The sequence below is a fragment of the Phallusia mammillata genome, chromosome 7 (genome assembly GCF_965637545.1).
Source record: "Phallusia mammillata chromosome 7, kaPhaMamm4.hap1.1, whole genome shotgun sequence".
Lineage (NCBI taxonomy): Eukaryota > Metazoa > Chordata > Ascidiacea > Phlebobranchia > Ascidiidae > Phallusia > Phallusia mammillata.
In genome coordinates, this window is record NC_137258.1 from 1,074,999 (window position 1) to 1,102,717 (window position 27,719).

Below are 27,719 nucleotides of genomic sequence, written 5' to 3' on the forward strand. Positions count from 1 at the left end.
AACGACAAATAAGATTATTTTCTCAAAGATCTTTTTTTTTGGCAAACCATTTTTTTCTGGGATTTAATTTTCTTGAACGTCACAAAATACTGTGAAAAACTTATATATTTACCCATTCATGCGAAAAAATTGATTTGACACGAAAACTTTATGATTTCTATGATGATGACAACAGTTTGCAGAAAAGTCAAAACAAATGACGTAAAAACACAAGTGAAATTGTTTACAGAAGAAAGTCTCCGAACTAAATTAAACAGAGAAGTAAATAAGTTGTAGTGTAGTCCAAAACGTTATGAGTGTCAGTTTTAGAAACGTTAGAACTTGTAGCCTTTTACTCACATAATATCAGCTTGTTTGTGTCCTGGGACTCCTGGTAGTGGTATGTATAAAAAGTTTTGTGTTTTGCAGAATCACATCAGTCATGTTTGTTTATTATTATCAATCGTTTCAAACGGACATATGGAAAGTTAGGGAGCGTCGAAGAAACCTTGTTATCTGCTCCTGTGTCACTGTAGCCCTGTTTCTTGTTTATTTATATGCTCGGGAAAGTTATTTGTCAAAGAGGTTGCTCCTTGCAAGAAGCAAAAACCAACAAGACTTTTTTTCTAATGAATTGTTTGACGTCAATAAAGTGGAAAATGACAAAGATCCATTTTCCCACCATGACTTTTTGAGCCGAAATCTTGCTCATTTGGTTTCATTCACAAAATTTGCTTCATCTCCAAAGAAGTTGCAAACAAACAATACATTTTCGTATTCTGACAATCAGTTGTCTGGAAATTTTACTTATTTGTTGGACGATTTGATTGCAACAGTCAATGTGAATAACTTTTTCTTTTACCAATGGGGATGTAAAGAAGTAAAATTTGCTCAGGTATTATTATTAATTCAAGTGATACAGATTAATCAGTAAAATGCATTCAAGATAACTGTGTTTTAGATCCAAGATCTTCTACATGAGACAAAACACCAGTCGACATATCAAGCTGTTTACGATGGATATAAAGTTGCCATTGAAGTTGTAAAAGTTGACGTTGATGAGCTCATCTCAGCGAAATGTGGCTCCTCAGACTCAGATCATACACAGCAGAATTTGGATCGCTGCTTTTTGATGAAATATAGGTAAAAGTTTGATTTGAGTACATCAACTATTTGAAAATTTGGACATTAAAACGTTTGAAGGTGGATAATTACTTTCTTAAAAGAATGACTATTCAACCCCATTGTGAAAAAACTAGTCCAAGTCTAATAAATTTCTTGCGGAACACTTAATATTTCACGGAGCACTGGTGTTCCGCAGAACACCTGTTGAAAATCACTGGTGTAGGGTGTATTGCCAATAACAATGTTCAAGTTGTACATATATATAGCTATCATGATTAAATTCCTACGTTAATGTATTTTAGGCGAATATTACAAGAAGCAGTAATGTTAAATCAGTTCAATCATCCTGCAGTTGCAAGGATTTTGGGAATTTGCGTTCAGCGCATAAACCCGGGAGACAAACTTGGTGAGTAAATGAACAATATCACATATATATTTGTTGCCAAAACCTTTTGTTCTTGTCAATATTATTCGAAGTTTAATGCTATTAAAAAGAAATATTTCAACACCTTTGTTGGCACCGCTATTTAGCATTCGCATCCCCTTATCTAGCTTGCTTCACTCACATACTTTTGTCATACGTATCATGCAGGCTTATGTTAAGTTAATTTGATTGCTACAAACTGTGTACTTAATTCCTATCATTTTAGACAACAAAATTGCATCATCTTCTGGAGTTGTCCTCATTAAGGAAGCAGGAATACCACTCAATATGGAACACATGAAAATGCAATCTTGGGAACAAAGAGTTAAAGTATGATTCAATGTTTCAATTTTTGTAAAACATTGTCAGTTTACATATTCCAAGTACTAACTGAAAACTTTCTTAGTTAACTTTCAAAAATGCCTGTGTTGTATTTTAGGCTTGTTACAGCCTTACATCTCTGACGAAGTTTCTGTCAACATTACCACTCGGAAGCATTTCACTGAACAACTGGGATCCAGAGAACTTTATATTATCTTCGAAGACAAACGACATAAAGTTGAACAGTTTTAGTCGTTTTCCTCTTGTAACAGAACCATCATGTGTAACAGCATCAAACTGTTTGGTCGAAGAAACAAAATGCGGTAAGGTGTATTTTATCAGAATAAAACTAAGATTTTATACAATAGGAACTGCTGTCTGTGTAGATAAAGCACATAACTTTTTGCTCACCTAATGATAGTTTCAATTTTTTGATTTGTGACAAATTTTGAGTTATTTCATTATTTTAAAATTCTTAAAGGGATAAAATGTATAAATGGAGAGTGCAAAGGATTCAACGAACAGAAGAATTTAATGATGATCAGCAGATTCTATCTTCTTCCGCTCCTCCAGTTTGGCGTTCCATCCCAGTTTACAAAAGGTGTAACAGATCTTCTCCAGGGTTTGAAAAAACAAAAATACACCTCTGCAGAATTGCTTAAGGAACTGGAAAAGTTTCTTCCAAAGAGTGAGTAAAGATTGTAGCAACCAACATTATGTACATGTTTAGGAACAAGTTTAATTATTGCAAAACCACTAGACTGTTCCCAACTTGGTGTCGTGCATTATTTTGTTGTGGGTAAAATCTTTTTCACTGTTTCAAGCAAGGCTACATTAGTTGAGTAAGCAATGGCGCATTTGCTCCAAATCATATCCTTTTAAAATGTTGCTGCTTCTGTCCTTACCTCAATCTGTAGAACACTGTTCTGAAATGATGCACAGTTCAACATCAAAATAATTGCCCGTTTATAGTCAGAGTAAAATGATAAATGGATTGCAGGAAGATGTTTATTTGTTGCATGTTTGTTTGCAGATGAAGGAGTGGGCAAATCATTTGATGGAGATTTGTCGAAACATGAAGTAAGCAATAACAACCCGGCAGTGCTGAGCGTGAAACGTTTACCGGATGGTTCACAGGTAACGATGCATCCTGTAAAACTTCAACACAATAAGTTATAACCCAGTCAATATTGACATAATCCTACACAGGTTAACTCCTTAGTTGATTATGTAAACACTGGTCAACTGGCATTACTGTTCACAGTCCCACACAGCATTGTTTATTTTAGTTTTAAGTAGTATATGGTTCTTGTTGACTGTTGTTTACTCAGGATGGGCTTGCAATGGTTCTGTTTGGTCAAACCTCGAACATCTCATGTTAATGCTTATTGTTCAGCCGTGCACGGTTAGTGCATAGTGATGATCACTAACAGTCCCACTTCTTCGCTAGTTTTGTAACTTTCCAAGGTGCCTTACATCACCAGCGGTGCATTAAGCTGTACAGAACTCGTTTTCCACCGTCTAACACATTTTAAAGTCACTTTTGACCTTGGATAACCTTTCGAACAGGAGTTTCGTATGTTAGCAGGGCATGAATATGCAAATTTAATGCTCAGGTCAATTTGCACAACTGTTCGGCTGAGGACTCCTTTTTAGGTGTGGCTTAACCCGTCCCTGTTGTTTACTATTAAAATATAAATTTTAAGTAATGTTTAAAATATAGAAACCTGTTTTGGACTGTGATTAAAGGCAGCTATGTGAGAAATTGTGTCTATTAAATATAAGCATTTTGTTGCTGATGCTCTTTTATTGTTAACATAAAATTATACACACATGCTCTCTGACAGTAATGTTTTCTAAAAGCGCTGCTTTTCAAACTGTAATGAATTCCACAAAAAGTTACATACCAAGCTGATGTACTAATACTAATAAAACTATTCTAGTATATTGATACATGTAGTTAAGGAAGTTTCTTTACACATGATGTTTTATTGTAGGTGGATTCGTGGGAACAGCATGAGCCAAGAGTTTCAATCAATGAAGTCAACCCTGGAAAAATCGTTGCGGGAGATTCACAACCAATAAAAGATGTAGATTTGGCTCAAAAACCTAAGGAAGATATTGTAAGAGTTAAACCCACTTTTGTTTTTGAGCAAGTAATTCATCTTACAGTGATGCTCATCCACTGAAAGATGTAAGGACTGCAAAATATATTCTAAAGGCCCTGTTTATTTTTCGCATACTTGCTTGTTTTGAAACAAGACATTCTGTTAAAACTGGTTTTGACTACCACATCTACATAACAAAGGCGAAATATATATATACATAAATGTTGGGGACAAATGACTTATTTTTTTTCCTGTACTTGAACATGTTATTTGCAGCCCATTGAGGGATTCGAAAAGATTGAAAATGCTGACTTCCCTGGTCGCTATGACTACTACTGCCCATACAGCAAAGCTGAATGGGGGTGTGTGATGTCACTACAGTCTCCAGAAGAAGCAGTTCGGCACTGCTTGAAAGATGTCAAATGCAAATCATTTGTTACTATACCACATCTGCGCAAAGAAGGTAAGCATGTTTATCAAATAAAAACACACTTAGGTTAAAGACTGTAAAGGAAAACATGTTTATACAAGATTGACCTATTGACCTATTATACAAGATTGGTTCTAAATGAAATAGCACATAATGTGATGATAAAAGCAGAATAAATGACATTTTTCAAGAAGAAATATAACTGAAAAACATGATGATTTGCATTGCTAATATAAGCCATAATATCTTAATCTATACTAATCATTGAAAGAAATTAATACATAGCACAGAATTGTTTTTGGATCAAACTAGTATAAAACAACAAGTTGTTTGTCAATGTAACACATTTTTGTAGGTTGGATCATAGCCATATTAAAATCGGACAATTCCAAACCAGTAGATCATGCAGGAACCACAGTCTACGTTCGACCTGCTAGTGATGCTTTGCCTGAACCAGAAAAAGTCACACAAAAAGTTGTGGTAAGTTTCGTGTTTCTTTCCCAACGACATTAAACTTCCTTTACAAGTCAATTTAGGGTATATCTCAGAAGGTCATCTTCCAAACTTGCCATGTTTTTATTTTGGTTCAGGTCAATGAAAAGAAAGAGGAATGTTTAAGTGATATAGAGATGACTCAATATTATGTTCGAGAAGCAAGAGAAGCTGTTCTCATGAAGACCTGTGGATGGAAAGGTAAATACAAATGTTGTGGTCGTTCAATTTGCTGGAAGCATGTTAGCTAAACACACATGTATGGCATGGAACATATAAGTTTTTAACATAGGAAAGTTACATTAAGGGTCGTAGAGGTGTGTTAAGCCACTACCTGATTGCATTGTACTGAATACTGTTGTTGTTTTGGCAAGTTTGTCAGTTTAATGATGTATTCTCTTGTGTTATGCCAACTATAAACACTTTCATTTACAGTCCATTTCAATCCATGCTTTCCGAAAAAGACTTCAATTGTGGAACCATTGCTTCATATTTGTTTTACACCTTGAACAATTAAAATGTTTTTATCAAGGTATGAAAGACAAAGACTGGCTAAACTTGGTGGCTGAAAGCAAGATTGAAGATGCTTCAACATTCAAACCGGCTCGAGGCAAACTTGCTAACGGAGGTCAAATGAACATTCACGTGAAACAGAACGGCAACGTTATTCCAGCGCTGTTTCTTGCCAAGCGAGGTCCAGAGGAATTTGATGTTTCACAACTGGCAGTCTATCAGTTGGACAGAATGCTCGGGGTAAGAATGGCATGTTTGTCCTAAACTGCTAGTGTGCTGTTTCTCTTAGGTTTAATAGAAAACAGCATGATGTAATTGCTTTCTTTTTGTGAAGTAAATGGCCTTGCTATCAAGATGGCAAAGCTGACACATACTTTTATATTTCGATTGTGTTTGATATTATACTATCATAAATTTAGGGCACAGGTGCTGTTACTACACTGAACCTAATGTTTTTTTACCAAAATATTGTTCAGACCATTCCTTCAAAAAATCTGCTATATTATCCAAGAGAAAGTAAATTTTATTGTTTTGTGTTTGAACAAAGCACCATAAACTCAGATCCAATAAAGGCTTTAAACTTTGTTTGCTTTCCAGCTCTACAAGACTGTTCCGGCAATTGAAAGAATGCTGAGTGCATCAGAGTTAGCTGAAGCTGGTTTTCCTGTCGACATCGGTGGTAACCAGTTTGACAAGTTTCGGCAACTTAAACTTTTGGATAATTCCTTGCGCGGAGTAATTGTTCCCACTGTAAGTACCGCCAGTGTTTTTTGTTAAGGTGTTTTGGGGGACCGTTTTCTCCAGCGGTTTCCCAAAATCTGCCAGTAGCCTAATAAATAATTCGTTTAAAAGCAAATATGGCTATTTTTTGGTATTTAAATGAAACACTTGCGGTCTCTTAAAACTACTTAGCGGTCACCCAAATCAAACCTTAAAAAAAACCTGAGTACCGCAACCAGATTCTGACTTATTTTTTTGATTTGTAGCACAATGTTTACCCTCAATGATTATGGGTCCCCTTCCCTAGTGTATGTACAATGACAAAATGTGCTAAGCCACCTTTCTAGTTTTTTTAAGTTTCCTTAGTTTTTAAGTTTTCGGCAAACTTTTAAAAATTAATTGGCATAACTGTTCTTTTGGCTCAACTTAAATGCTTGCTGAAAAAATAAAACAATATTTTACCAGGAAAATGTTTTATTATATAAACAGGAGAACTGGTTGACCAAGTGAAATTAGAACGCACATTTTGAATTGTTTACAAAATTAGAAAGTTGGATTAGAATGTGCTTTGAGTTTAGTCTTTTCTGTGTTTGTGTGCAAAACTTGATGCCATTGTACAAACAATAACAAACAAAACAGTAAGAAAATTTAAAATAAAAAAAGCAACCAAGTTCTTTTTGATGAGAACACTCAAAATGTGGAAAATAAAAACAAAAAGAAACACAAAAAAACAGTACAAAAGTTTGTACAATTAAAAAAACAGTGGTACAATCATTTTTTTCTTTAAGGGCAACAAAAAAACAACACAAAAGTGACTTTATTTTTCCGTGTTTAGATTCCAGAGCGTGTAACGACTGTGCATTACATTTCGGTGCCAAAACTAAGCGGACTCACAAATGCAGTGACCCCGTTCAGCAAGAAGCAATGGGACGACATGGAATATTTGTTACTGGGATTTTTAGCAGCTATTCCTGTTCCCAGTAAAGGCCACCAGAGTATACAAGGTAATCACCAGTTGGTAAATAGTTTTTGCTAGAGCGCTATGACTTTCACCTATGCCAATTTTGTAACAATTCTAATACTTTAATGTCCAATGCAAAACTGTAGTTGTTAAAAATACGGCAAGGCAAAACTTTCTGATTGGATATTGGTTAGTTTTTAAGGATTGTATGCAATGCAGACACACTGGTATCTTTGTGTTTCTTCTATTTAAACAAACGGCTTTAACAATTTGATGCCAAAGTCATTAGGCCTTTAAAACTCCAGAATAAATATTTAAGAAAATCATTTACCACAAACAAATTTGTAAACGTCAGCCTAAGACTGTTTTAAGATGATACCACAAACAAGTTTTAAAATTTTGAGCGCCTTTGTTGAGAACTTTATTAACCAAAAAAAAACTAGAATTACTCCCAAAAACGCTCTTCTAATTTTTAACCATTTGCATCTTGCAGGACATCTGATGCACATTAAAACCGACGACGCCTTCCAGAATGACAACAACGATTATTTGTCATACCTCTACAACTGCCAGTTTCCTGAACACGTGATTTCAACGCTCCGCTACGCAAGCTCGAACCATTGTGAGGTTAAAGATCAATTTCACACGCATCTTTGGAGTGACGAGTCGCCCATGATCGGACAGTTGCTCGATCGAAACATAGCCCGGTTATTGGACCTTGTCGATAAATGTGAAACGAAATTTGGCAAACAGGTCGTACTTTACAACTCACAGAACACTTAGCAATTTTTGACTACAACGAGAATCCGGTTATTCGCATACCCAAGTTTTTTGCCAAGCTTTATATGCGCCACAGTTGGCGGTATACAATTAAACGGTGCGATTGATCGGATATCGAATGTATGGTAATCGGTTTTTAGTATTTATTTTTGTATTAAATGCGCGCTGGTATTTTCTGTAAAGCATTGTGTATGTCACTGTAGTGTCTTAACGAATTATTAGATGAAGCAGTATATCTATTTTCGAACCATCATCTAACGCGCTTTTCCCTTTTTAATCGTGTGTTTCTTATCAAAATAATCGTGTGCGGTTAGTAGTAAAATTCATCTTTCTTCCAAATTTCTGATTTGTACGTCTTTTCTCCGGGTTAGCGCCAGGTGGTGGAACGACTAGAATAGAAAGAACAGAGCGACCAAAAATATGAGCTTGAGAAGAGTAGAGAAGGGCAGTGATGTAGCTGTAACGTAAGACAGGAGGGTGAGCACCAGAAGTTGGGAAGTCTGCAAAATTTTAAAAGTTTAGTTAAACTGATGTTGTTGGGTTAATGACAAAAGTGAAATAGTTTTTTCTGGGACAGTGGGTAACATGCAGTGTTGGGATTCAGCCGGTTCGCACCAGTTCTATAGAACAGTCTCACGAAATTTTATGAGATCAGCGAACCGGTTAGCATTACTGGTTGCTGTCAATGGACTTTTTGTAACAGAACCGGCTGAAAAATATGACTTTTGTGATAGAACTGGCTGACAAAAAGTTTGAATTCCACCACTGGTTACATGTGACTTGGGGTTATTGTACTGTGTGTTAACGTGTTAGCCTGATGAATTTTGAAACATGCTTTCCAAAGTTAAATAAAATTCAATACAGCTTGTTCTCACTAAGAGGGCTACAAAAGGTTTTTACCACGATTATTCAATCATTCAGGTTTTTAACATGCCCAATAATCCAGTATTTGGATGCGAAACAAGTTGCATCCCTTTTGTTGGTTTCATTTCAACTGACGATGACAAAAGAAGCTGTCGAAACTTAGTGATGGTTCACAACCAAATATTGACTTATCTTTTAGCTCAGAATATTTAGAACTATGCACTGTGTACCCACGAAAAAATAGTTTTTGTATTTGTTGGAGTTCAGGTTTGAAAGCTATGCAAGTATGTTTAACAGTTTAATTTCAAGTACAGGTAAAACGGCTAAAATAAAACTGACCTCCACTGATGTCTTTTACATATGGATTTTACTACAAAGTCGCACAACAATGCTGCAAAACTTACATTCAAAACTCGACGCGGTTGTTCCTTTTCCACAGTAATCACTTCAACACGAGGTGGGGGTAAAGATCTGCGAACCTCTTCAGTTGTGACGTGATAATGTACCAGGCTTCCTTCAGTTTTCTGAGTTGCCTTATCATCAGTTACAACTCTACGAACGTCTGTCACATCGCAGTCGCCCAGCAAGCTGTGTGTGGCCACCGCTAGGTTGTGCAACTGCTCCACTACTCTTGTCACATCTGCCTCCTTCGATCTTGTCAGCACGTCGATCAGTTCTTTCGAGATTCTCTGCGGCTTTCTGATGTCCGAATCCCCGAGGATTCTTTCGATTACATCCGATACCTGCTTCGGTGTTGGTCGTTGCATTAGCAGGTTTGGGTTTACAGTTAAAGTAAAGGCGTTTGTAATAAATTTGTGACAATGAGACCGATCCGTATGTTAACATTTTGTTTTACAGCAACTTAATCATATCATTCGTTGGCACTTTATCGGCCAGCCTGGCCTTCATAACTTTCATGATAACTGTAACTGGACTGAATGGTTTTCAAGTTATAGTGACACTAGTGGAATTGGAAACCCCTTAAACACGCACACACGAATAGGCTTACTTGAAGTCAAAACTAGCGATAAGATGTTTTACAATGATTTTTAAAATCGTTAAAAACTTTAAGCTACTATTTCTTGTGTAATGATAGGTGGTACCACTTTAACTTTTCGCAAGAAAGTCTTAAAACCGATTTGTACCTGCATGTTTTCTATGGTCTGCGTTTCAGCGTCGATCGCTGTCCTTATGTGCGTCATCACTCTCATCGAGTATTTATCCAAGTCACTAGGGTTCATCACCGAGAGAGTCATGTCACTGTCGGATCGGTTGACTCGAACCGATTTACTGTCGGGCAAACTCCACGGCTGGACGACCTCACTGGGAGTAGCAGGGGCTTTTTCAGGGATGGGAGACTTTGGAATAATCTTCTCATCCAGTTTGGGAACCTGACATCAACAATTTGATTAAGTTGGTTTAAATGCAATGTTTCTCAAAAATTATACCACTGATGATGACAATAGTTTGAACGATGAAATAATTACGTTTCGTGCTGTTTGAGTGATATAATGCAATAAAATTGTCCAAAAACAGATGTACGAAATCCTAGGCCGAACTGAATCAACGCAAAAGTTTCTTTGCACATTCATATTTAAATGGACCACAGTTCTTTTAATAAAACAGTTGAAACAAGGGGACAATTGACTACGCCTTGTATAACGTCGATAACCCAATCGGCAGGCAACTGATATTGATTCATTTGCAGAAAAGACAAGTCTCAACAAAGTTGACACCTATTGAATGTAGTAAAAAAAATACGGTCAACAGCTTGCATTGACGCGTTTTGGGCAAAATTATGTCAGTTGAACCGCTGGGTGACAGAAGAGAGTGGTTTCTGAAAAATATTGATGCGGTCCACCACGTGATTTGGAGCTTCTTTTTTACCCCATGCAATTTTAGACGAAAACCTTTCATAGTTATTGTGAGATTGTTTTAAACTCTGGCGTCAAACCTTGCTTCACAATCAAAAGTTAAATGTTTGCTTAAATTTGCATTATCTTGTGTTGTTGGATTTCACGAAAACAAAAAAAGCAATAAAACCTTTTTTACACATCAGTAAACCTCGGTTAATCCGGACCCGATGGGACCAAAAAATTTCCAGATTAGACGAAGATCCTGATAAACCGAAGTTTACTTTATTTACCCAAAAGGTGACAAACCAACCTCTAACAAAAGCTTTTTCTCCCGTTCCTTCGCCATGCGGTTCATATGGCCGAGCTGGTCTGCAAACAACAAAACAACAGCGTTTAATGATTTATCACCCTGAAGCACAATGATGTCACCATGCAGCTCACCGCGCAGGACATTCTACTAACACTATAACTCACGTCAGTCGCACATTTAGCTAATTTTCGAAAGGTGGCGCAAAGAGCACAAATCCTATTGGAAACGGTATGTTTCAAAATATGCCTACGGTTAGGGCTATTAGGGTTGGGGTTAGGTATTATCATTAAAAAATCAATGAAACTAACCTAAAAAATTTAGTTCCCAGTGTAAAATTTTCAAAAACTTACTTCTCGACCTTACGCCCATTTAGCCGCTAAATAAATAATTCAGCTCCCGCGCCACCTAACGAAAACTAGCTAAATGTGCGGTTGACGTGAGTTATGGTTGAAGTAGCTCTATACCCACCGCGCAACACGAGATTTTCTTCCTCTGCTTCTTGCAAAGCGAGTCTCAACGCCTCGACTTCGTCCTCGAGAAACTGGACGTCGCTGGTCGTTGCTTTCTTCGATTGCTCTGCATTGGATGTTTCCTACGCAAAAGTATTTCATTAAATTTTACGTGTTCTATTCGAGTAAGGAACTGAAGATGCCAAACAACTTTGGCGAAATGTATATTCTGTGAGAAATTGTGTACACTAGTTGATTTATGTTTGGTCTATTGTTATTTGCATTGAATTTTTGTGTTTTTGTGTGTGTGGAGAGGGCTAGACATTAAAAACACGGACTTGCTTATTTTAAGCGATGGTTTGTTTAAAAATACACATCAGTCCGGGATGTAAAAGCAACTACTTGATCATAAATGTTACTCTTTAAAGGATTGTTAAACCAAAATAAGCCCCTTGGTAATTGAGAAGTTCAATCAACCTCCTCTCATATATGTATCTGGTCTTCTACAAACAAAAAACGTATTGAAAATTTATTGTATTCTAAAACAACTTTCCATATTCTTGGTTGGTGTTTCTTATTCCCAAAACCGCGGCAGTGAAAAGTTTTCCTGTGAAACCACAACCACCTCACGACATACAAACATGAGTTTCAACTCCTTATTGTTTTCAATATTCCATATTTCCATAAACCGTAACTGATTATGCTGAGGTAGAAATGGTCCGTTGTAGTACGCAAAGCATATTTAACGCGTTATACAGAATCAAATCAAGTCCCAAGCATTCCCAAATGGCAAGGCACAAGCTAAAAAAATCTCCAGGACAGGAGTCTTTCCAGGACTCGTGCTTAATGGGTCTGGCGTACTATGATTTAAAAATGTGTGTGTTGTGATGGCTGGTCTGCATGAACGATTAAGGGCTTATTTTTTTTACCTTTTTTTTTCCTCGAACCATTTCTACTATAGTGTATGTTCACTTAGTAGAAATGGTTCGAGGACAAAAAAGGTTAAAAAAATCTCATCAGGTCATCTTTCTCACCCAATCTTCTACTTGTTTCAACAGATTCCCATTCTCCATCTCTAGCTGCATCACTCTGCGTCCAAGGACTCCCGCTTGATCCTCCGCCATCCGGATGCGGATCTTCAGATCTTTCGTCCTCCATTCCTCGCTCTCCAGGGATCGCAGAGGAAGTAAAATCTCTCCGTAGATGCGACGATAATTGTCGTTCATCTCTAGGATTGAATCCTGTGTTAAAATAAAAATGTTGTAAGCTGCAAATATCTCAACCTCCAACAATTGCCATTAGAACGAAACGAATGCTATAAGAAGTCTTAAAAGGCTCAAAGTAGACAGAACTACAGTAAATCTCGATTAAACTGGATTCGGTTTATCCGGGTATTCGGCTAATTCGGACAAACTTGAGGTACAAATGATTTGTAATGTGGTAAGGCTTTAACTAATCGACATCAGTTAGTCCGGATATTCGCCTAATTCGGACAACGTTTTTTGTCCAAACGGGTCCGGATTAACCGAGCTTTATTGTAGTTTGTATATTTCGATAGCTAGACATAAAAACTATCAAAAACGATGTTGAGCGTCTAACAATAAATATGCTCCAAACCTCTTTAAAATACAACATGTATTGAACAAGCGCTATGTTTTATTGGTAACTTCGTACTGCAGACCTACAAGGAATTTACAAGTGCACTGATAGTTTGTTTTGGCATCGCCTTAATATGTTGTCATTCAAAATGCGTTTTCGACGATTAAGTTCGTGTTGATATTCTAACATCGTGCCAACACCACGATTTCAGCGCATTAAGTATTTTGCGACAAGATCGTTGCATTTTGGAAAGTCCCGAGTCTATGTCGACACTTTCCTACTAAAACCGGTTTTATTTATCGTGTATGTTGCGCGACTGTATTGAAAATGCGTTTGTGTTTGTGTGAAGGCTATCGTCAGTAAAATGTGGACCAGTACGTTTCTGTTTTCGCCCTCAAGTCGGTATAAATAAGCTCGTGGTTTTTGTGTTGCAAGCCGATCTTCCAAAAATAAAGATATTTTATTGTAGGTACACATTGTTACTGCGGGAAACAACATTTTTGCTTGGAGTAGGATTTTATTGGCCAACGGTTCCTGGAATTCAAGAAATCCTATGAACAGGATTTTACCAATGCATCAAGTTTCCTAAACAAACGTAATAATCGAAAGCTTTAACCTGAGAACCAATGAACGACAGACACGTGGCCAAACCACTGTTTTTGGAACGAAGAAAATAATTTAAAGGTTTGGAATCCTTCAGGTTGTGACCACGTGATCGTCATAAATCGCTCCATCACGTGACCTAACCTTAACCTCAACTGACTAAATATGTCGCATGGAGGCGGGCGGTCGTAAAATCTCAATATTTGCTAACGTGACTTATTTTTCGCTTCTTATGGTTTGCAGTGACCAAACTACAACCGCGATGGTCGTAAATCTTTGTAGTTTTCGATAACGCTGTTACACGTCACATTACATTGTGACGTCATATGATGTTGGCACCCAAACCCACGCAGGTTTGCGAATGGCTGAATCAAATTTATGCGAAAAATCAATTTGTTTTTGCGATTTATAAAAAATGTTATGATTCACCGAAATGCGTCTTGTTGACGGGAGTTCACTCTTCAAGGCAATAAAGTTCACTGATAAGAAACAAACAACAGGTTTCGACTTAAATTTTCTGAACACGTCAGGAATTAACTTTGTTGGGAGCTTTGTAGGATATTGTCTGAGTTTAAATTTTAGCAACGCTGACGTAAAAAGCAGGTCGAGCTCAATCTTTTCTCACTAAGACTTGGATCATTAGGTACAGAGTAGCTTAATCTTTCTCCTTCCGCCCTTTGACCTCAACTTGTTGTCATTTACGTGTCTACTTCATATTACGTCACTATTAACGTCATAATTTCCATTTTTCTTCGCACTTTGAACTTTTCTCGAATTGGACTAATGATGGCAACAGCGATTTATAAAATGTTTGCAACAAAATGTATCAATTATACACAAGCTTTATGGCAGTTATGATCATTGATGAATATTGAAAAGCACTTTCTCACTACGTGGTGACCTATTTGGGGGTTTTAGGGGCGAAACTGAAAGCTTTTCTCGCGATTTCAACTGTTTCAACTGAAAGCTTTTCTCGCGATTTTCAACTGATTTCAAAACACCATTATACCACCTCCTTGGTGTGAGCAATTATTTCAACCTACCCTCTCCTTTTCGACTTCCACGAGTCGCGTCAACACAGCTTTCCGCTCCTCATCGTAAAACCGAACTTGTCTTTGCAGTTCAGGGATTGTTTGTCGGTGGGTAGAAGACGGTGGTTCCGGTTCAGCGGGCACAGACGAAGCGTGAAGGCTCATTTGGTCAACCTGTATACATTTCCACCATTTAGACAAAGTTATATTCTATTTAGACTTCAGGTTCCGAATATTTTTATAATGTTACCCGGCAGACTCGCTTGATACCCAATTGACCTTGAAGAAATTTCAACCAAATGAGTCCACAAACACATTTTAAAATATTAAAATAAGTCTCGTTTCATCCGGATCCATTTGGACCAAAACATTTGTCCGAATTAGGCGAAGATCCGCATTAGACGAATCGGGTTTAAACAAAGTTTACTGTACGTAAAACATCTTTTGCAAACAGATAACCACCAGACCTTTGTGGAGATGAATATTAGGATTGCGTTTTCTTACCATGTTTCGCAAACTGAGAACTTCTTTCTCGTAAATGTCCTTTTCTACTTCGGCTGTCAACATTTTCTCCCGGAGATCATTGTTTTCATTCTCCGTCTGAAAATGTTACAAAAAGTTCGCCTCTGTATGAAAATAATTAGCAGAAATTTATATTTTTGACATGCTGTTTCTGTTAAGCGCTGGTTGCAGTATGCCACATACTTTTTGCGGTATATGTGCAATTACTTTGTACTCTTTCAAAATGGTGTTTGTTTCAATGCCATTCCGTGGCATAATTGTGCAGGATCAATTGTGATTAATCTTAATTATGATTGAAATGGAGAATGGACACCAGCAACTTGTGGTGCAATGGAGCATAAATGTAAGATAAACACTTAACTTCGTTTGCCACCAACGATGAGCAAACACCATCAGTTGTGAATCGCTGAGGTGATTTACGACTTAATCCCACATACAGAGTGGTCAACAGCAGCAGCCTTCTCACCTTCTGAAGCTTTTCATCCGCGGCCTGAAGTTCCCAATGCAAGGAAACCGCCACGTGACGACATAACTTCGTTTCTTCTTCCAGTTCAGCGACTCGTTCGTTGTCGGCCGAAATTACGTCAGATCTAAAACAAAAAAGATATGAAAATTTAAGTTGCAACTCTACAATGGCCTTGGCAACGGCCGGTTGTGTAAGGGCATAAGTAAATAATATAAGTAAATAAATAAAACATAAGTAAAAAAACACAATATTTCAGAGTGAAAACTAAATCAGTCGCAGTATTTTGCTTTATACTTTACTTCATTTATAGGAAAAGATTGAGAAACACAATATTTATTTTCAACAACGTTGAGAATTTTGGCATAAACAAAATAGAAATAAGAAAAAAAATAACTCTACGCATTACAAGAAACTTTATTATCGGATTGTTTAGGAAACATTGTTTTGGCAATCAGATGCACAAAAACGTCAGACTACAAGTGTTAGAGCCCCAACCTATCGTTATCGCGCAGTGCTTTCGTAGCATTGTGACGTGCTTGTGTTTAATTCTTTTTCCTTTGTTTATCGTGCACTGTACTAAGCGCATTTAGTGTTATTTACCCTGATGAAGGCGACCTGTATCGGACGTCGAAATGTCGGAATAAAACTACATTTGCCAGAAGAGCTCTATAAACTTGACATTATGCCTGGTAGCAATAGCTTATATACAAATGATACCTCATCAGTTCGTATTCCAGGATTCTGCAGTTTCGTTTCGTCGCTTGAAGTTCTTTCCTCATTTCTTGAAGTTTATCCGAATCCTTGTTCATGTCACAGTCGAAGTCGTCATAAAGTTCGTAAGCCTCGAACACAACTTGTTCAAGGTCGTTCAGAAGCGTGATGGTCGCGTTGTTGACGTCGACTCGCGACTAAAATGAAAAAATACAACGTTTTGGGAATAAGAAATCAAGAAAAGAGCAAAAATTTGGTTCAATAAATTTTTTGCTGTAAAATGAGATTGCTATAAATCAGTATTGATGCTTACCGATAAGAAAGATTCAAAAAATTCAAAAAACAAGTATGTCTCCTTTGAGGTCTATTTGGGCTGTTGTATTCCTTATTAAAATATTAACAGTTCTGTTGTTCTTGCGATTATGCCTCTAAATCAATAAGCTTATTATTTATAGTTGGAAAACGAAATGGTTTAGAAGGCTGTTACTTTAACATGATTTAGGGTTCATTTATTGAAAACAAATACTTATATTAGCTAAAATCAAAACGGTCAACTTTTCTGTTTAACGCAGCATTGCTGTTTAAAACATTCTTAGCTCCATCAACAACATCCATTTCATGGACTGAAAGTTCTGCCAGTTACCTTGTGTTGCGAGGAGAGGTGCTCCCGCATCCTTCGGAGTCGGTTGTGGATGTGTTTGCTCCGAGCCTGGAGGTGGAAGCGGAAGTAAGAGTTCGGAGTAAGGTCGGAGTTTAACTCTTTCGCAAACTCTTCATCGTAGGTGAGTGACGACTTATCATCGGCGTATTCTTCAGTCGGAGTCGATGACAGCGATGAATCAACAAAAGATGTTGTTGTCACTGAAGAGTCCGAGAGTTCCGATTTATCAAACTGGAAGAGTTCCCCAAATTCCAACCGCTTGGTGTCGGTCTGTGATGCGGCATGCTGGAGGTCGAGCTGCACGAAGCTTGACAGGTCGGTCTGGACCGCGCGAGAGTGCAAATAATCCACGACTGTGGAGTCTTTTAAGCTTTTACATCTCCGCAACTTGTTTTTCTGCATCCCTCCTCTCCCGCTCCGCATCACAACGCCACTGTCGAGCTCGGATACTTCATCAGCGCGACCCTGCTTTCCCAAATACGACGCGCCATACTTGTTTCTAGACTGCTGAAGTCGCGTTTTGTTTGTGACGTCACTATGGTGACCTCTGCCCGCGCCGCGCGTCTTCTGAAACTTGTCTTCAAATCGCGTCGTTGGTCCGTCGACGCTCTCGTACTGGAAGCTGTAATACTTTTTGTTGGCTTTCTTGTCGCCGTAGAGAACCGGCGTCCGTCGCCAGTTTGTGGATTTCAGAGGCGGGTGACTTTTGGTGGTTTGAAGCACTTCGCCGTCGCTCATAGAGAGGGAAGGTTCAAGATGTTGCTTTACGACGATCAGAGAGCTCGGCGTCCCTTCAGACAGAAAGTTGCTGTCCTGAAAATAAACAGAAACTTTGCTTGGTATAGTTTTCAAACTTATGCAGGCAAATGTTGGCCGTCAGGGAAAGAAAAAGAGAGAGTGCAGGCAATATTAACACAAAGTATACTTAAGTAAAGAGTGAGAATATATATAGTTGGTTCAGTGGAGCATGATATAAAGTATGTCATAAAGCAAGGGTGGCCAAGGGCCAAATTTGCAACTGTCTTGCCACTGGAGGGCCGGATTAAGTGAGATTTACGTAAAATTTGTCGTAACTGGTTGCCATCTTTATTAAAATATATATTATTGTAGTAGAATAACAATAAATAACACCATCTTGTTTACACTTGTATTTAATAAAAGGTTTATATATGTTCACAGTGGTAAATATGGTGCTTGGAAAAAAACCAGGCAAGGTGTTTGGCGGGCCGGATGCGTCCCGCGGGCCGTAGTTTGGCCACCACTGTCATAAAGCAATGAATAGGGATGTTCAAAGTAGAATAATTGGGTATTCTAGAATAATTGATGCGAATCTAGAATATCGAATCCAATTCTTATATTATTTTTCATTGAGCAATCATTAATCTTGACAACAACTAAAGTAGACCAGTTTAATACATTATAAAACATATTTTTCATTTATAATGTAAAAAAACAACCAAAACAAAGAAAAACACTGAGAAAAAACTTTGCACAACTGCATTGAAACTAAATGACCCAAAAGCCACTAAGCCAGAAAAATTAGCATAAGGTTAAAAAATAACTTTTACAATTTTATTTAGTGATTATTATTGCCTTCAGTAGAAGTAACTATATTGTAAGCATGCTGTGGTAATTTGATTTGTTGATGGTAGAGGACTGACATAGACTCCCTAGTGTACTAATATATAACGTTTGTTAACCTAAAACAACTGCAAAAACAGGCACCCTAGCAAAGTTAAAACATTGGGTGATTTTAAATTCAAAATACCAGCGATTTTGCAACACAAAATGTGAACTTTGCAGCGTTTACTAACTGCATTCTTATGTTTGTATGGGGGTTAAAAATGATGCAAACGTCATATGTTATGGGATTCCATCACTGTTTTTGCGATATTAACAGACAATCCCATGCTTCCAATCGCTGCCTAACGCCATGACCGTTAAATTTTTGTTGTGTCGGAAAAAAAATGGAAACAATTAGATGCTGGTAAGACGTTGCAAAAAGTCGCCGGTATGTCATTTAATGGCATAAGCATAAGCACGTGATCAGATGCGTAATCGTTAATTATGCCTCCAACGCACAACCGTCGTTATGGCGTTGTTATAGCGACTCTTGGCGTTATAACTTGTATAGCGCTCACTGATTTGACGGCGACGATGCACTTGACGTCTTTGCAAATGGTGACCGGGCGTCGACGTAAAAGCGTAACACATGTGTTTACATTTTTGCCAACGACGAGAGCACACATTTATATCGGTTCCAATTACCCGATATAAACGGCAAAAATGGATTCGAATCTAACTGGATTCGAATCCAAAGGATTCGTTATTCTACTTTGAACATCCCTAGCAATGAAGCTTAAATGTTGGAGATGTATAATCTCGTAAAGGTTGTGTTGCGGATTGTTTTGTTGATCAAATCTAAAGCAATTGAGTTTGTGTCGCACATGTGGAGTTTTCAGTCAGTATCGGCTTTCTCTAAGAATAGAACCTTGTGTTTGAACGTATATGCATGTCTTTAATACTTTATGCATACTATAGGGTCAGATAATTCTGTATTCGGAAAGGTTTGCCACTTTTGTTGAGTAAAATGCCGCGTCTTGGCCCCTTTTGACAGTTGTTTCTTCTTTGCATTTTGGCAAATATGGTGCATAGAAAGTTATTTGGAATAGAAGGACATACGACTAAAAAGTGGAGTCTTCATTTACCCACGAAACGCAGTCATTAAAGTTCTACAATACGAAAGCCGAAGTACATCTGTCAAAGCCTTTGACATTGTGGAGAGGTTTGTGGTAAACCGGAGACAAGAGTCGAGCAATTAGTAAAGGTGATTCAGCCTGTTGTGGCAGACTTAAGTGCGTCCTCAGCCTTAAGTGACAAACTATATTCGTCTCTCTCGTAATCTGTCGGAGATAACAATGCGAACAACAACTCAGGGTTCGAACTATAGTCTGCAAGCAGCCGAATAGGATCGTAAACGGTGTTGTTTGGACTTTGGTTTAAACGGATTTAGGAAATATGGATGAGGTACAGTGGTGGGATTCAGCCGGTTCGCACCGGTTCTAAAGAACCGTCTCACGAAATTTTATGAGATCAGCGAACCGGTTAGAATTACTGGTTATTGTCAATGGACTTTTTGTAACCGACAGAACCGGCTGAAAAATATGACTTTTGTGATAGAACCGGAATTCCACCGCTGATGAGGTATACATGAATTTGCGGATTTAATAGCAACAAATGGGTGTTTAGATTTATATTGATGGTCACAGTTGGTTGTGCCATGTTTATTGCCGGTTTGCCAAACCTTCACCAACGCACCAATGCTTTCAAATTATCTCCTTGAAACAGATTGGTTAATTTTTTTCATAAATTTAAAGGACGTTTCGTTTTTCGTAAATTTAAAGAAGCCTTGACAAACTCACGCCGAAAGCCGCTTGTTTATCGCAGCGTATTTGCAAAATTAAGATCAACATAAACATTTACCATGCGCAATTAGTTTCTCCTCACATAACTCTAAGTTTTAAATTAAGACTTACACTTTGCATACATGTCTTCTGTGTTCAATACAACTTGCTCAGTGACACATAAAAGAGGAGGAACAACCCACAATGTCGCTGTGTTATTTGAACTGACACTCTAGTCTCGCGGTACATGTACAACATTCTTCTGATATACTTGTCTGACACTGTGAATGTGATGTCACATACAGTAGAACTCTAATAGACGTCTAGGAATGGAAAGTATTTTCCAGTTCTACAACCAGTCCATTATTATCTTGAAATATACATTTCACCCAATTGGCATCTTCAGTTTAATATTGGAATTGAAACATATTTGATTTGTTCATGTAGTGGTCGTCAATAACCATGTTGTCCGTTGAAGGGTCTCGTACTGTTCAGTATAATTAATCATAGTCTAATAGGGGAAGTTTTTGTCAGCCGGTTCTATCACAAAAGTCATATTTGTCAGCCGGTTCTGTTAAAAAAATTGACTGTCTGTCCATTGACAGTAACCAGTAATGCTAACCGGTTCGCTGATCTCATAAAATAACGTGAGACGGTTCTATAGAACCGGTGCGAACTGGCTGAATCCCACCACTAAATAGAGGTCTAAACGATACAGTACAGTACAGTGCCACACAGCACACATTTTTACGCAGTCGTGTCGCGTATTACTACATATAAATCGTACCATCTGTATGTTCACCAAAATAGATTTTCATGTTTACTTACATTTTTAGGCCTTAAATAGAGTGAAAACATGTGTTTTCCAAACGTTTGTACAACGGCATTTGATATTTATAGCGGTTCGATCACACTCAAAGATGGAAACGGTGATTCTTCACTGACAATTACGGTAATTTTTAATTAGATTTTTTTACGTTTTTACGCAGTTTGCCTTATGAGGTAAAGTGTAAGCAATACACAACCTGAAAAAAAGAACATTTCTTAAACTTTAGATACACCGAGCTTTAGCGAATAACCTTTGGGCGAAACTGCACCTGAGAAAACCCTCGTCAATTTTTTGTGATTAGAAAACCGATATTTAGGAATACAACGCGGTTAAAACGAGTACCCGACAATTCAAACATCATAATCTTACGGGATAGCTACCTTATATTCACAGGAGGTTGAAACTGGAGTGAGCTCTTGCCACTTCTGCCTCTGATGAGGACGTTTTTTCTCACTCCTCCTGAGGAGCTCATTGGAGGAGAAGTGATCGAGGAGGTGGTGGGAGAAATGACGTTTGTGGGAGTGGGGTTGGAGAACGTGGAGAGTGGGAGTCTCAAGAAAAGTGACGCGTGCTCCTCCTCCTCCCTCTCTTCCCACTCCTTCTCTTACACCTCCTGCTCCTGTTTGCTGCAAACACAGAAACGTTCACAATCATCCCAAAATAATCACCCCGAAAACTTTCAATACCCGATGTAATTACATATAAATGTCAGACATTAAAAAAGTTCATCATGTAATAGCTGACGAAGCACTAATTGTCAAATCATTTCTAAAACGAGCTTCAAAATTAGAAAATACAAAAGAAACAAAACAAAATACGCGTGAAATTGTGAACCAAACAACACTAGCCACATTTATTCGTGCCTTCTTAAAATTCGCCTTCCTCAGTCCTCAAGTTGGTTTTAAACCTAACGTTGCAAAACAATATGTCATGTAGAAAAGAATCTACTTTGTATATTTTCTGTGCGATCAAGATTCAGTGTTGTCCAAAATCCTAACAAACTGCAAAATATCACTTATTTAATCTTATATCAGGCATTTTTTTTCCATAAAAATGTATGAAAATCTGGTCCAAAACACCCAACTAAATGCGCCTCAGGAATCGAACCTACAACCTTCCGAATTAGTTGGTCGCACTTTCCGTGTAGTGGATTACGTGTGAGTTGATCCAGAACTAGTTTCATTGCATGAAAACTTGGCGCTCGGTTTTAGGGGAAACAGCAAAACGTGCATGGACTCATCAATGAGTCACGAAATTCTCACAACTACTGACGCCTGAAATGCCAAATTTATTCATCACTTCGTGTTAATTGGAAGTATTTGTAGAAACGATCAAACGAGCATTTGGGTGCACGCCTGGGAAATTCAATACAAACGCTATTATTGGAACAAATGCGTTTTCTCCCTAGAAAACATGCAAACTTGGTTACACGCATCACAAAATGCTGCCTTTCACATTACCCAGTGCTTCACCGCGTCACAAATCATTACACAACCAATTCATGACATATGTCCATCACATATGGTAATGAGCGTCCGACGAATCGATTGGGGCGTGTGTGTTTTCTCGAAAGGTCAAAAGTTGTCGTAAATCCCCAACGTGATCAAATAAAAAACGAGAAAACTGAGTTTTGCCAAATATTTATTTCATTTTATTGACGCTTGCTTGTTGCGTAACGTTAACACAGCGCGTTTCTGTGTAGAGCATAAACGTAGTTTCCTTTGAACCTTACAAGTTTCCTTTTACAACATTCCAAATCAGTAAAGACCAAAGTAATTTCAAATTTATTTTTGTAACCTGGGTGGCTGTTCCATTTTACTTCTGTAATTTTGTGCAATCAAATCCACACAAAGTTTGTATTTTTGGACGAAATTTGACTAACCTTGGATTTTCCAATTCCAGTTTGGTTTGCTGGAGGTATCAGAGCCCGTTTCAGAGGATCAGTTTGTTGATTCCTCTGTTTATTTCTCGAGCCATCTTGCTTGTACTTCACACTGGTTGTGGTCTGTGATGATCCGTTCGTGTGTTTCGGGCTGTCAGGAACCCTAGCGTCGTTCAGATCTCTACATCAAAAACACAATGCAGTGAATAAATAGTTCGTCGAAACATGTGATATAACTGTAAGCCTTATGATATAACATGATATAACATAACATGTGATATAACAGTTAACTTATCTTGCAGTTTAAAATTCCTTGACCTTTTCTCTGGTTTGCGTTAAACACAATAACAAACAATCTGTAAAGTCGAAAACCACCAGTGATAAACTTTCGCAGATGGTATTGTACGTTGCTTGTTTAAATGCTTTTAATGTCAGTCCGTACAGGCGTTCTAAATATCCCCCTTTTGCTTTGCTTGGTCGTGTAACATCTAATTATCACAGACCAAGCTGCTACTCTGTTTTTTTACAATCGCACGCTGTATACAGCAGTTGCATGATGTCAGTTGAAAAGTTGCAATCAGCGCTTTGTGCTTTTCGGAAGGCTTTTTTGCCGATGGCATTGCTACATGGTCAGGCAATCCGCATTACTTCTTGTTGACTATTCAGGAAACACCAACAAAAATGTGACACAAGATTAGTTTGAATTTCCATGAAAATATACTGAACCATTCTAGCTTTAAAAATTTACGTCTTATACAAATGAAGGACGACGCTTTTAACATCTTAATAGTCTGGCATATATTTGTCGTGGAGACAAACTTGTGATCCCATTACAACTGTTAGTTATCATTTCTGTAAGAAAAAGAAAAAAATTTCAGGGACCTCCGGAATTGCACCTGCCCTGTGTAATTTTAAATTGGTTGTAAAATTAGGTGAAGGGAAGCAAGGTGCGTTTGTAATAAGACCACCTGCACTCGGGTTATTGTTTTCAAACAATGGAGGGGGGCTTACGTCAGTGGAGAAAATAAAATCTTATAGATCAGATTCATCAGTTAAACGGGTTCACGGGTCTTAATGCGACAGCGATTTTAAACAACATGTTTTTCTGAGATGGAAAAGCACAGATCTTTTCATTAGTTAAAAGGCGAATACAACGGCCCAAATAGACGTAAAAAGCGACATGTTTTATTATTCAAACGTTTCGGCAAATGCTAATGCCATTAATTATTATCAGTGACATGCAGGGGCACATCAGTTACACCCGTTTATAACCACTTAAGTCACGTAAAGGATTGACAAAATGGTATGAAACGGGCGTCGCCTAAAAACGGGAAAGATTACATTAAGGAAAAACAAAAATAGCGTTCGTTGTTTATTAAACATTTGTCGTCAATTTTTTAGTTGTTTTCGGCCTGGCTTGAGATATGAGAGTGAGAAATTAATTCTTCGCCCACGTCTCGCAAACATTTATCGGATTTGGCGCCAAAATTTCCCGCCTAAATCAATCGCCCCGACAAGAATTTAAATCCGCGTCAACAAACTTCACTCAGCGAGCTATTACTCACGTGATCTGATGCGAGTCTACGTAAACATCTACGTCACCGTCCTTTATGACGTCACTGTGGTTTTTGGCGGGAAAAATTGTCGTCATCCCGCACCGACAGTTGTGTGGGGGGCAGCGACACACGCGGGTCACGTTGCTAAGCATCACTGACGGCCATTGTCTTCGTAATTCCGGTAAGCGTTGTTGTGTTCGAACCTGGAATGGAAGGAATATAAATCTCGGGCACAAAATAAACACCAAGTCACATATGACCGATATATTAGATCGCTTTGTTTTGTTTAGCACATGTTTAAAGTGTATTTAATGTTTGTGTGTATTCTATTTAGTTCAACCCATATGAAACCACTGGGTTGGAGCAATGCCGCTTAAGTTTCTTGCTCAGGGAAACACAGGCGACTTAGTTAGGATTTGTATATAGGGACGAGTTACAATGATTTATTACGCATAATACGGTAGTGTACGTAACATAATTGTGCCGAGCACCAAAGGCATCGTGGATATATCAGCTGCAAGAAAGCGACATTTCTCGTAAGATGCAGATTGTAACGTGGAATATTTCGCTAAGATCAACTTTGCATTATAACCATTGTACATGCAAAGACATAAATGGTAAGCATTGGACCTAGCGATGGAAAACATGTGACCACACGCGATAGCGCTCTTAATACGCTATTGACAATCATATAAACATGAAACGTTGTGTGGTATTTTCCTAAAACATAACTTTTATTTTTCTCTGTAGTCTTTCTCTGTATCTAATTTCGGAATGTGTAAGCCATACAGGCAATGGAGAAGCAATTTGTTCCACTTGCAAATTATATGCCAAAAATGTAATTAGATTATGTATACTAGCCGAAAAAGCAAAATATTTGGCATGTTTTCAAAGGGTTTGGCAAAGCGTTTTAAATTATTCAGTGCTTTCGGGCGACATCCTTGAAGAAAATCCCTTCAAGGTGCAGAACACAACCAGTTTATAGGCAATCTTTACCCGGTGTATGAAACACAGCTTTCGGTGGAGATAATTATAATTGACGTCGATTAATTTGTTCAATGACTTCTCGTCGAAAACTCTTATGGGTGAAACGCGTTACTTTTGCTAATCCCAATCCGACAAGATTAAGTGCACAGAAGTCTTATAAGCATGACTATTTTAATACGTTGCCTCACAGTGTTAAGCACTTGCATACATTAAGCTTCACATATATGCGACCCACGCATTTATTCACATCACGCATTGTACATTAATTTAATTGTATTTGAATGCCAATATCACGCATTTCACATTCAGATTTCACTCTATAGCCATGCATGGTTGACATTTTGTCCCAACTGAGGCGATATGATTTATTTTTAGAGTCGTTTTTGTCGCATTCTATGACTTGCACAATTTTTGCGTGACAAAAAGAGTTTCAGCTAATATGCAAAAACTGAAATATGTTTCAAAAATTTGTTTTGAAACTATTCTAGTTTGTTAATTAAAACCAATTGTTTGATTTTTTTATTTTATTGTATTTCAATGACAGAGCGGAAGTGACGTAATAAACAGCACGGAAGTAAACAAAAATATAGTTGACATGTTTTACCGAAATAGTGAGTGAAATTGGTGTTATTAGTGATGTAAAAGGGGCTGGGCCACCATTCAGGATGCCAGGAGAGTGCTGTTTTCCTGCTTGACCTCAACGCCACACACGACAAGAAATTACAATGACCAAAAGTCCAGTATTTTCGCCTGTAACCCACATATGCTTATTTTCAACGCTGGAATAGCAGCACTTGACAACAAGAACACAAGCAGTGGTAGGCGGTTATTAGAACGTCGACACAAGTGTTTTTCACACGTAGGGTGTGGTGGTAGTTAAGCTGCTTGATGGTAGCGTGTCGTACGCGTGTGGACCCGCAATTAAATGCCAGGTCACAAACAAGTTGGCTCTGTTAGCAGCAAGACGCATACTTGACCCAACGCCTCCACGCACGTATATGAAAAACCGGCCTAATTATAGGGACTTTGAAATTACGCAAGCCATAACTGGTGATAAACGCACCACGAAGCGTGCGAGAATTCATATGCTCTGACGTTAGACGTCACATTTGTATTGCAATTCCTAGTAATAAAATCATAACCCTTGTTTGACCACGACACCACAAATTACGCCACAACTATCGGTGCCGTTCAGCAAGATTTTCGACATGATTTTGGTGTTAGATTACATGCGAGGGTTACTTGGACATGTGTGCTCATTTCTACGTTTTTTGCTTGGGGTATGAAAACCGCATGTCATAAAATTGTCGAGTTGCGTTTAACCGTCAGAGCGAGGTCAGCAAACCACGTTGGATCTGTAGCGATGACGTATTTGATTTCAGACGAGACGAGTTACAAACAACAGCACAAAATGAGTCACGACGTGTGGTCAGGGATAGTAGATAATAATCGAAAGTGATAGGCCGACACGTATGTCAATCCGCCAACACAAAAGACCGCTCATGTGCAGACGTAGTAATCACCAACAGTAACATGCAATAAAACAATCTACAGGGGGTATACGGGGACTCAAGCAGTGTGATTCAAGTTACACATAATAACACAGCGGTAGTATCAGCAAGATGGACTTACTTTGTGTTATATTGTAGTCGTTGTCGCTCTCGTCTAGCTGGAAACCAGTTGTCATACAGGAAGCAATACAGTCCGAATTATGCCACGCTAAGTCCAAGATCCTGCAGAGAAGATAAACTGATGTTACTCAGTGAGCAAATTCAGGTTTTTCAGACGTAATCTTTCGTTTTAGCTTCATTACCGTAAAGAGCGAATGCTCTATATTTCATAAATGCATTACTGACTGATTTCGATACATTTTTGGCTTGAAGAATTAGAGTTGTTCTGGCTCGTCTAACAAGAACTGCCGTTTTCAGAAACGGTACAACGATAAACTATAGCCTAGCTGCACTCACTCGAATAGTAATGGCTTTCGCGTGTAATATTAACTAACAACGACCTAACAACACGCTTTCGGCAGCGTTGTCGGTCGACATGATGTCTGTACACAACATTGGAGCTAGTTAAGGCGCTTATCTGTTGCTGCTCAGTACAACAAGGTTCATATTCACAATCCGTCTTATT

At 38.1% G+C, this 27,719-nt stretch overlaps 2 protein-coding genes across 3 annotated transcripts; one reads left to right on the forward strand and one right to left on the reverse strand.

Moving 5' to 3' along the window:
* The first annotated feature begins 386 nt into the window (after positions 1-386).
* LOC145237941 (uncharacterized) lies at positions 387-8,192 on the forward strand. The gene is made up of 15 exons (XM_080100944.1): positions 387-874; positions 941-1,122; positions 1,407-1,510; positions 1,755-1,858; positions 1,968-2,172; positions 2,331-2,537; positions 2,883-2,986; positions 3,847-3,972; positions 4,234-4,420; positions 4,743-4,867; positions 4,978-5,080; positions 5,412-5,632; positions 5,990-6,142; positions 6,948-7,116; positions 7,567-8,192. Exons 1-15 carry the CDS (start codon positions 422-424, stop codon positions 7,854-7,856), a joined length of 2,733 nt encoding a protein of 910 aa, XP_079957070.1. The 5' UTR covers positions 387-421; the 3' UTR covers positions 7,857-8,192.
* Positions 6,569-27,327, reverse strand: LOC145237940 (uncharacterized). 2 transcript variants are annotated; one of them, XM_080100943.1, is made up of 15 exons: positions 27,216-27,327; positions 24,606-24,799; positions 23,041-23,221; positions 21,539-21,784; positions 16,908-17,738; positions 16,271-16,461; positions 15,554-15,677; positions 15,070-15,165; positions 14,578-14,739; positions 12,367-12,573; positions 11,352-11,475; positions 10,884-10,942; positions 9,863-10,108; positions 9,122-9,460; positions 6,569-8,353 (listed from the first exon to the last, which is right to left on the reverse strand). In XM_080100943.1, exons 2-15 carry the CDS (start codon positions 24,746-24,748, stop codon positions 8,243-8,245), a joined length of 3,060 nt encoding a protein of 1,019 aa, XP_079957069.1. In that variant the 5' UTR covers positions 24,749-24,799; positions 27,216-27,327; the 3' UTR covers positions 6,569-8,242. The 2 variants fall into 2 exon arrangements, with proteins under 2 accessions (XP_079957069.1, XP_079957067.1); XM_080100941.1 differs by having other exon boundaries at positions 9,122-9,463.
* Positions 27,328-27,719: the final 392 nt, after the last annotated feature.